This window comes from Halictus rubicundus, unplaced genomic scaffold (genome assembly GCF_050948215.1).
Source record: "Halictus rubicundus isolate RS-2024b unplaced genomic scaffold, iyHalRubi1_principal scaffold0161, whole genome shotgun sequence".
Classification (NCBI taxonomy): Eukaryota; Metazoa; Arthropoda; class Insecta; order Hymenoptera; family Halictidae; genus Halictus; species Halictus rubicundus.
The window spans coordinates 551,916-563,331 of NW_027488702.1; the positions used below are offsets into that span (position 1 = coordinate 551,916).

Here is an 11,416-nt window from a genome sequence, read left to right on the forward strand (position 1 = left end):
CTATCTAAGGATCATCGACTCGGGAAATCTACGATCTGCCTGGAACCAATCCATCGCAGAGATTTCCACATCGCAGCCAACAACGTGGAGAATCATCGAGGGCGTCCACGGATTGCAACCGTAAGGACGTCAAGCGTCGAAGCGTCGTCATCAAGGAGTCTACCGCTGTACGGAACAAGTCCACCGCAGGGAACTCCAACATCGAGACGACGTCATCATCGTAATTGTGAGTCAAAGCATAAATCATACTCGCCAATTTCGTAATTTCGTCGTAGTTCACGTAGTCGTACAATAAAGTCTGTTACGATGGCTTCTCAAGACAAGGCGCAACCCAGCGAACGCGATCTGATTCGAAAACGCGCTACTATAAAAACCAAATTAACATTGTTCAAAGGTTTTATTTCGCCGCTTACATCTTCGGAACAAATCCCTATCGCGAATATAAAAATACGCATAGCGCAAATCGAACGCGAATTTCAAAATTTTCAATTAATCCAAGAAGCGTTAGAATTAAGTGCGGAGGATAATCAGTTTGAATCACGGCTCAACGAAAGAGCCGAATTCGAAGCGCAATATTTCGAAACATTAGCTATGGCAAGGCAACTCGAGGGCGAACATGATAGGGCACAAGCTCAGGCAGACCGTCTTGCGATAAATGCACAATTGTCTCATTCTCAACAATTCTCGGGTTTGGGCGCCGGAAATTCGAACGCAGACTCTCCGTTAACGGTTCATTCGGAAACTCACACGCAGGTTAAATTACCGACCATGCAATTGCCGGAATTTAGTGGTTCTTGTGACGGATGGCCAAGTTTTTCGGACGCATTCAGGGCAGCAGTTCACGACGATGTCAAGTTGCGCGGCGTGCAGAAATTAGTTTATCTAAAATCATGCGTAAAGGGGCAAGCCGCCGGACTCATCGAATCATTAGAAACTACCGAGGCGAATTACTCGGTAGCTTGGGATATTCTCGAAAAAACGTATAACGATCCAAGGATTATTATTAACAATAGGATTCAGGCATTTTTCGAACTACAAGCATGTACGCGAAACGTGAATAAGTCGTTGACGGACTTAACGCATTTAGTAACCAAGCATTACAACGCATTGAAGGCTCTCAAAAAACCGTTTCTTGAATCGTTCCCGATTTACGCAATCACAAGCAAACTAGACGATCAAACGCGATTAAAATGGAGAGAACATACTCAGGATACCGAAATCCCGAGCATGGACGATCTTTTGCAATTTTTACATAGTCGTTGCAAAATATTAGAACCGGCAAGGAACGAGCCAATTAAGGCAACCAGTCAATCTTTTACGAACCCGAACATTCGAATCCGGAAACTATCTAATTCGAACGTGCACGCCTTAACACTTTCCGTGCAAAAGGGGCGCTGCGCATTGTGCAAGGGCAATCACTACATCCAATATTGCCAGAAATTCCTAAGCACAACCGTCGAAAGACGCATCGAAATCGTGCAGAAGGCAGGCTTGTGCATAAACTGTCTCCGACCGAATCACGATGTTACAAAGTGCACCTTTGGCACATGTAAACAATGCAACGAAAAACATAATACATTGCTGCACAAGGAGCCATCGGCTAGACTTGCAACGGTCGTATCATTAAAATCGATCTTAGGCATCGAAACGTTTATTTCCACCGCGGTTGTGTATATTCCGGACAAGGCAGGTCGTCTTATTTCATGTAGAGTCATCCTAGATTCAGCATCGCAGTCAAATCTCATGACTGAACGCTTCGCAAAAAGGTTAGGCCTTTCGTTAAAGGGAACTAACATTCCAATTATAGGGGTCAACAAGGGTGTATCCAACACCATGCACTATTCGCGTGCCACTATTCAATCGCGAATTAACAAATTCACCGCAGACGCCACATTTTTCATTCTCCCCAGCATCACCGCTACGTTACCATCTAAACAAATTTCAAAGACGCAACTTCAGATTCCGTCTAACTTGCCACTGGCAGATCCTAATTTCAACGTTCCCTCCGAGATAGATGCTTTGCTCGGCGTAGATTTGTTCTACGAAGTTCAGTGCGTTGGGAAAATAAATCTTGCGAATAGTTCGCTAATCCTAAGCAAAACTAAATTTGGTTGGGTTTTAGCAGGGACGGTACCGGGCGAAAATTCTAATCAGGCAACTCATTGCCATGTAACCCGTATTTCTTTGAATGATAACATATCAAGGTTTTGGGAATTGGAAGAAATACCGCAAAGGCCTGTTCTATCAATTGACGAGAGCACATGTGAGAAACATTACGTGGAACATATCACGCGCGACTCCGTGACCGGGAAATACACTGTAAAACTCCCATTCAAATCTTTCCCACCGAATTTAGGAGATTCATATAAGGCCGCGCTTCGCAGATTTCACGCGCTAGAAACAAAACTCGCAAGGGAACCCGCACTAAGGGAAGAATATGTCAATTTTTTAAGGGAATATCAAAAATTAGGTCATATGACGAAACTCGAATCCGCTAATACGACTGAAGGGTACTATCTACCGCACCATGCAATAGTCAAGACAGACAGTCTGACTACTAAGGTACGCGTAGTATTTGATGCCTCAGCGAAAACCACATCAGGTCAATCACTAAACGACAATATTTTGACAGGCCCTACCATTCAAGAAGAGCTTTACGCACTCTTAATTAAATTTCGAACCTACACATACGTTATAACGGCTGACATAGAAAAGATGTATCGGCAGATCGAAGTCAGTTCCGATCACCGGATATACCAAAAGATTTTATGGCGCGAAACTCCAGACAATCCCATAGAGACGTACGCGCTAAATACCGTGACGTACGGTACATCTGCAGCCCCCTTTTTGGCAATTCGCACGTTATTCCAACTAGCCGCCGACGAAGGCGAAAATTTTCCACGAGCCGCACGAGTATTACGCGAGGACTTTTATGTCGACGACATGCTAACCGGCGCGGATACTTTCGAAGAGGCGGTCGCCACTATAAACGAAATTCAATTGCTCTGCGCAAAGGGGGGGTTTAAACTTCGTAAGTGGGCGACAAATAAAGAAGGATTAATTCACGCGTTAACCGACAAGGCAGAATCTGTACATCTTAAATTAGATTTAGACACAACCATTGTTCCGTCGTAAAAACCCTCTGCAAAGGGACATCTGCACGACCGTGAAGGTCAACTAGACCAACCACCCGCGGCATAATGACCATGACCGCCATAAAAAACCTACCGTAGTTTGGCGTAGTCAAAAATCCGAACAACCTCAGCTGACGAGCACATGTTGGCCTGCGAACCGTTAGCGTACCGAAATTTATAGTTTTATAGCCGTAGCCGCCTGTAACCAAATGTATCTTCCACTCCCACTCTTCCTAATTTTCCACCACTTCCAAACACATCCTTCAACCAATCATAGACAACTTCCTAAGACCACACCCACATCCGAGCCTACCTTATTCCAAAATATTGTAACAACAACAGAACTGTCTGATACACCAACCCGACTAGTACACCGAGCTGTCTAGAAATATCGAGAACCGAATTACTTCAAGCACCGAGCTGCTTAGAAGTTACCGAAGGCAAGCCGAGTCTTGCAGTTTAGAAATAAAGACTAGTTCTCCGGAGTTTGAATTTACAATCATTCGCCGTTAAACCACTACCCAGTCGCGAGCCGATTCTCCCCAATTCCGGGATCGACGCGACACCACATTTTTTGGTCCTTCGAGCCGGATCGCGATCTTTATCGCGAGTTACGATATCGCTTGTGCCTTGAGCATTGTCGCGACTATTATCGCGAGTTACCGAAACAACGAAGAAGAAGTAGCTGAGTGTTCCAAAGGACATCAGCAGCCCGAGGGAGCACCTACATTTGACTGGATCAGCCTGGACGACCCAGCATCCAGAACAACCAGCCTAGCAGAAGGATACATCGCGAGCGACGCAGCTTCTACTTCTGGACCATCGACGTCATCAGAAGGGAACATCGCACCTACCAATTCCTCTTCGGGACCATTGGACGTCCTGAGAAGACAAGGCCGTGAAAGGGGTAGCGGTACTGCACAGTCTCCGTACGAGTAAGTTTTTCGACTCACTTAACTTCCTAAATTTCCCTCATTCCCAAAAATTGCTTCAATCCCTCGAACAATGGCGGATGAATTAAAATCGTTTATAAGACAGCGTGCCGCCGTGAAGGCACAACTGACGCGATTAAGCAATCAGGTTCGGGAATCGATTCTCACTTTCGAGGTGACGGACATAGAGATGCGACAAAAGAAATTAGAAGAATACTTCCAAAGGTTTTTTATAATACAAGATCAGGTTGAATCGATACAAGATAAATCAGACGAGGAGGCAATCAAAGATTTTGAAGCAACATATTTTGAATGCTCCGATTTATTGGCTAGACGATTAAGGGAGCTAACCCACAGGACTCAAATCCAAACTGTTCCGACTGTTAGTAATGCCTCAACTCCGACTATTACAACGTCACAAGATATATTACCCAAAATTCGCATTAAACAATTCAGCGGGAACTTCTTAGAGTGGCAAGGGTTTTATGATACTTTTCGATCACTAGTTCACGAGGTTGATACAATTCCTACTATCCATAAATTTCACTTGTTAAAATCATATCTAATAGGTAACGCGGCCAACGTTACTAGCGCTCTATCTGCTTCCGAAGAAAATTATTTTGTTGCATGGAACCTACTACGGAAAAGATTCGATCAACCGCGTAAGATCATTCAATGCCACATCCGTGCTTTATTTGAACTACCCGAGGTATCTCGAGACAAACCATCCTCATTGCGCGCTTTAGCAGAAGACGCAGAAATGCATATAAATGCGTTAAAATCATTAGGCCAACCGGTGGAATGGGATGAAATGATTATTTATATCATTTCATCAAAGCTCGACAAATCGACACGTACTTCTTGGGAGCGCACAATCGAGGATGGGGTCCTGCCGACCTATCACGAATTATTAGCCTTTTTGAACAAATATTCACGGGACGAGGAACCCGTAAAATTAGTAGCGCATACACGGGACAATAATTACCCAAAACGCTGGTCTGACAGGAGTGTTAAACCGGTACATAGAACCAATACCTTTGTCGGTACCAAGCCCGCGATTTCGTGCCCGGTATGCAAGCAATCTCATTATATTAACCAATGCACAGAATTCTTAAAACAATCTCCTCGCGACAGAATAACCACAGTAAAAACTCTTAAAGGCTGTCTCAATTGCCTAAATTCCACGCATTTCATTTCACAATGTCGCTCATCTACATGTAGAAAATGTGGCGGAAAACACCACACATTATTGCACATTGACCAGTCAAACGTATCGAATGTTGCGAAAGTTAATACCCTAAACGAAGCTGCATCGCCTACCATAGCGTTAACGGCCTACAGTAAATTAGATCAAGAAGTATTGCTATCCACGGCGCGAGTTAAAATTCTTGACCAAAAGAATCGAGAGCATGAATGCCGCGTTCTTTTAGACCCGGGTTCGCAGCGCAATTTTATGACCGAGAGATTAGCGACTTACCTGCGTTTACCGAAGAAACGTCTCAACGTAACGACGTCAGGTATAGGGCGTCAGGAGAGCCATGTAAAATTTGCCGTAGAGGCTCAAATCGGCTCAAATCATTCCGATTTTAAGTGTAGTGCACTATTTTTAACACTGCCAGAAATTACTGGGCCTTTACCATCGCGCACATTTGAACGAACGATATTACAAATCCCGAATAACGTAGCTTTAGCCGATCCTTCCTTTAACAGGTCTTCGAAGGTCGATCTTTTGCTTGGGGAATATTTATATTACAAGCTTTTAGGAAAGGACAGAATTAGATTACAAAACGAAACGGTCGTTCTTCAAGATACCGAGTTGGGCTGGGTGCTGTCAGGAGAAATAAGTGATTCCGTATCGACAAATATAAACTGCCATTTGAATACCCAAGATCTAGACGCGCAGTTAGAAAGATTCTGGCAAGTAGAGCAGTGTTCAGTCACAAATTCATGCTCACCGCAAGAGCAATTGTGTGAGGAATTGTTTAAACAAAGCACCTATCGCGATAAAGGGGGTCGCTACATAGTCAGACTTCCATTCAATGACAACAAGCAACAACTCGGCAATTCTTACGATATCGCGCTAAAAAGATTTTATAGTCTAGAAAGAAGGCTACAGTCCAACACCGAATTACGCGATCAATATACCAAATTCCTAACGGAATATGAAACCTTAGATCACATGACCGAAGTAGAAGACAAGGATTGTAAAGATGCGGGTTGTTATTTACCGCATCATCCCGTAATAAAAGCTAGCAGCCTTACAACCAAGGTTAGGGTCGTTTTCGACGCGTCCGCGAAGACCGACACCGGTCTGTCCCTAAATCACGCGCTAATGGTAGGTCCGACAATTCAGGACGACGTCTTTTCATTGATTGCTCGCTTCCGCAAATACCAATACGTGATTACTGCCGATATTGAGAAGATGTTCAGGCAAATATTAGTTCACCCAGAGGACGCGAACTATCAAAAAATCCTATGGCGCAAAGGTCCAAACGAGGCGGTTAAATCATACCGCTTAAACACCGTAACCTACGGTACGGCTTGCGCTCCGTTTCTTGCGGCACGCTGCTTACAACAGCTTGCCGAGGACGAAGCACGGTCGTATCCTTTAGCAGTTGAAGTAATTAAAAATGATTTTTACATGGACGATTTGTTAACTGGCACGAATTCGTCAGATGAAGCCGCGAAGTTAATAGAACAATTGACTGACATTTTTCAAAGAGGAGGGATGAATCTAAGACAATGGTCATCTAACAAACCACAACTGCTAAAGGGATTACAAGAGCGAACTACCGACGACTGCCTGTGTTTAGATCCGCAGGCAGTCAAAAAGACGTTAGGCATCTACTGGCATCCTCGCGAAGATACAATTGGGTATAAGGTTACAATAGATAATTCCACGCAAAACACCAAAAGATTAATTCTTTCCAAGATTGCCCAACTCTTTGACCCATTAGGATTACTGGGTCCGGTCATAGTAAAGGCAAAAATAATAATGCAAGCATTGTGGAAGGCTAAATTAGGATGGGACGATCTAGTACCGTCAGATATACGTGACCTGTGGAAAACCTACAAAGAACAACTAGTTCTTCTAAATGAATTTTCAGTCCCGCGGGAAACACTAATAAAGGAGTATACAGATGTACAACTACACGGGTTCTGCGATGCCAGTGAGATAGCCTACGGCGCATGTATTTATATAAGATCAAGCGACGCCAAAAACCGCGTCAAAATCAATTTAATTGCGGCGAAATCAAGAGTCGCTCCGCTAAAAACTATATCCATACCTAGACTGGAATTATGTGCTGCCTTAGTGCTCGCGGAGTTGTACAATACGATTTCTAAATCACTAAAAATTCAATTCAATTCGGTGCATTTCTGGTCTGATTCAACAATAACGTTGCACTGGATCAGAACAGCCCCACACACCTTGAAAACCTTTGTGGCAAACAGGGTATCGAAAATTCAAGAAGTCACTAATGAATACAATTGGCGGCATATAATCTCCAGTGACAACCCTGCGGATTGTCTCTCGCGTGGCCAACTACCCAGCGAGTTCTTAGCGAACCGTTTATGGCAGAAGGGTCCTACCTGGCTTTCTGAACTACCGACGAATTGGCCTAAGACTACAATTCCCAATATCGACGTGCCTGAACAACGGTCTATTGTGAGTCTAGCAACAAGGATAAGCAATTCAGATTTTTTAAACCGTTTCTCGTCGTGGATAGTTTTACAACGAGCAATAGCCTACTGTGTCCGTTTTTGCAAAAACGCTTCACGTTGTGAAAGGAATACAGGGCCACTTTCGATTTTCGAATTAAAAAGAGCACACAATTGTGTTATTAAAAACGTGCAAGGTCGACATTTTGCAAAGGAATATACCAACCTAACACACAGAACGGCAATCCATAAAGACAGTAAAATCTTGGCCTTAACGCCTTTTATTGATGATGAGGGAATTATACGCGTAGGAGGTCGTTTACAGAATTCCGATCTTCGTTATAGCCAAAGGCACCCCATACTCCTACCGCGATCAGACCACATTACGCGATTAATAATTGAATACGAGCATCAAAGACAATTGCATACCGGTATTTTAGGCACTCTAAACGCAGTGAGACAAAGGTATTGGCCTATTGACGGAAAGAACTTAACGCGTCATATAGTTCGAAAATGTATGCGTTGCTTTAAGGTTAATCCATTGACCGCACCAGATTACCCAATGGGAAATTTACCTCGAGATAGGGTTATGGCCACAAGACCATTCCAAACAACGGGAGTAGATTTTTGCGGGCCATTCTTTATTAAAGAAAAGAAGCATCGTAACACAAAAAAGATTAAGGTCTATGTAGCCGTATTTGTTTGTTTCGTAACCAAGGCAATTCATCTAGAACTAGTCAGCGAATTATCCACTGAGGCCTTTATTGCCACACTGAGAAGATTCTTCTCGAGACGCGGGTATGCTAGTACAATTTATTCGGATAATGGAACAAATTTCGTCGGAGCAAAGAACAAACTAGACGAAATACAAGCATTTCTAAGGTCAGAGCAGCACAAAAAACCAATAAATAGTTATCTAAATAGTAATGGTATTTCATGGCACTTCTCACCGCCAAGAACTCCTCATTTTGGAGGCCTATGGGAGGCAGCTGTAAAAACCTTCAAACATCATATGTATCGCACGATCGGAGACACGCTGTTTTCATTCGAGGTATTCAATACGTACATAATCGAAATTGAAGCAATTTTAAACTCTCGACCCCTAACACAATTATCCTCGGATCCCAATGACCTCTCAGCCCTCACTCCGGCCCACTTCCTAATAGGTGAGTCGCTAACTAATATTCCGGAACGAGATGTGTCTGATATCGCTACCAATCGACTATCGGTGTGGGAGCATATCCAAAAAATGAAGCAACATTTTTGGACACGATGGTACAAGGAGTACCTAAACGAATTAAACATTCGGAGCAAATGGCGCAACAACCCCACCGCCCATCTTCACATTGGGACATTGATTCTACTGAAGGAGGACAACCTACCACCTCTACAGTGGAAGCTAGGACGCATAACTGAAATTCACCCTGGAGAAGACAATGTCATTCGCGTAGTTACAGTGAAAACCGCGAGTGGTTGTTATAAGCGAGGCGTCCGTTCTATTTTTCCATTGCCATTGGAACAATCCATCTAAGGGACTTTAAAATTACTGTGTCACAAACAAAGAACACCCATATCAACTGTATATAGATATTATCCAAGTCAGCTACCTTGTATATATAGTAAATAATTACGTAATCATAGTAACGTATTCTAACCGTATTGTTAATGTAAGTTAGACTTGTACAAATTGTCATTTAGCCACTAAGTCTAGAGTGTACATATTGTTTTAGCCTTTAGATTTAGATAATCCGAACCGACTTTAGGTTGTCACCATCCGACCAGTTTTAGTGGGAATCATTGAACGCGACCGTTCAAGGGGGGCGGCATGTTCCGTCGTAAAAACCCTCTGCAAAGGGACATCTGCACGACCGTGAAGGTCAACTAGACCAACCACCCGCGGCATAATGACCATGACCGCCATAAAAAACCTACCGTAGTTTGGCGTAGTCAAAAATCCGAACAACCTCAGCTGACGAGCACATGTTGGCCTGCGAACCGTTAGCGTACCGAAATTTATAGTTTTATAGCCGTAGCCGCCTGTAACCAAATGTATCTTCCACTCCCACTCTTCCTAATTTTCCACCACTTCCAAACACACCCTTCAACCAATCATAGACAACTTCCTAAGACCACACCCACATCCGAGCCTACCTTATTCCAAAATATTGTAACAACAACAGAACTGTCTGATACACCAACCCGACTAGTACACCGAGCTGTCTAGAAATATCGAGAACCGAATTACTTCAAGCACCGAGCTGCTTAGAAGTTACCGAAGGCAAGCCGAGTCTTGCAGTTTAGAAATAAAGACTAGTTCTCCGGAGTTTGAATTTACAATCATTCGCCGTTAAACCACTACCCAGTCGCGAGCCGATTCTCCCCAATTCCGGGATCGACGCGACACCACAACCATCAAGACACTCGGAGTTTATTGGAATGCGCGTACAGATGCAATTTCATATATGGTCAAGGAGTCCGCATTAACAAATAAGGTCACTAAGCGTACTATCCTTTCTAAAATCGCGACATTATTCGATCCTCTCGGACTCTTGGGACCGGTTATTGTGCGCGCAAAATTAATCATGCAAACCTTGTGGAAACTACAACTTGATTGGGATGAATCTTTACCAACGGATCTTCATACCGAGTGGGTTACCTTTTGGGAAGAATTACATGAACTCCAAAATCTTCAAATACGTAGGCATGTTATGCAAGCGGATTGCACCGAGATTCAACTCCACGGGTTTTGCGACGCGAGTGAGCGCGCCTACTGCGCTTGTCTGTACCTGCGGTCCAGCAATAAACATGGGTTAATAATTACGCAATTAATAGCTTCCAAATCAAGAGTAGCTCCATTAAAAACCGTAACCCTTCCGAGATTAGAATTATGTGCCGCGCAACTCCTCGCACATTTATTCGCCTCCACGAAACAAGCGTTACGACATGTCAATATTAACAAAGTGTTCTTCTGGTCAGATTCCACCGTAGCTTTGCACTGGATCAAATCAGCCCCTCACACATTAAAAACCTTCATATCTCATCGCGTAACGGAGATTCAGGAAATAACGGATATTAGTGACTGGCGTCACATTGCTTCCGCCGAAAATCCGGCAGATTTCATATCTCGCGGCATGCGCTCAGTCGATTTCATTCATTGCGATCTCTGGCATCGCGGGCCATCCTGGTTAGCTCTTGAAGTAGAGCAATGGCCTATTTCTCCGCTTCAACCAATCGACGTACCAGAGTTGCGTCCAATCACAACACTAACAACTCAAATACCTGAACCCGATTTTTTAATCAGGTTCTCTTCGTTTCAGCGGCTTAAACGCGTGGTCGCGTACATGCTTCGATTCGTCCAAAACAGTTTGAAAAAGAGTCCATCATCTGGACCTTTGTCAACACGGGAATTAAATAATGCAGAACTGCGAATCGTGACACTTGTTCAACAACAAGCATACAAATCCGAACTTCGCGAAATTAAGGCATCAAGTCGAATTTCTAATTTGTCATCGTTAACTCCGATTCTAGACGACGATGGCATCTTGCGAGTGGGCGGTCGTTTGAAAAACGCGGCTCTGCCCTTCCGAGAAAAACATCCAATACTATTACCTAAATCTCATTTAGTAACTAGGTTAATTATTCACGAAGCACATCTGAAAAATCTGCACGCCGGTGTACAAGCCACATTAA

The 11,416-nt window shown here is 43.7% G+C and overlaps 3 protein-coding genes across 3 annotated transcripts; all 3 read left to right on the forward strand.

The window, feature by feature from the left end:
* The first annotated feature begins 306 nt into the window (after positions 1 to 306).
* On the forward strand, positions 307 to 4,073 carry LOC143363878 (uncharacterized). The gene is made up of 3 exons (XM_076804405.1): positions 307 to 394; positions 500 to 3,131; positions 3,722 to 4,073. Exons 1-3 carry the CDS (start codon positions 307 to 309, stop codon positions 4,071 to 4,073), a joined length of 3,072 nt encoding a protein of 1,023 aa, XP_076660520.1.
* A 66-nt stretch (positions 4,074 to 4,139) lies between these two features.
* Positions 4,140 to 9,257, forward strand: LOC143363879 (uncharacterized). Its single transcript, XM_076804406.1, has one exon. The coding sequence runs from the start codon at positions 4,140 to 4,142 to the stop codon at positions 9,255 to 9,257; it is 5,118 nt and encodes a 1,705-aa protein (XP_076660521.1).
* A 931-nt stretch (positions 9,258 to 10,188) lies between these two features.
* On the forward strand, positions 10,189 to 11,400 carry LOC143363880 (uncharacterized; the record flags this gene model as incomplete). Its single annotated transcript, XM_076804407.1, has 1 exon — positions 10,189 to 11,400. A coding segment is annotated over exon 1 (1,212 nt), but the record flags the coding sequence as incomplete, so codon positions are not given.
* Between the last annotated feature and the right edge of the window lie 16 nt (positions 11,401 to 11,416).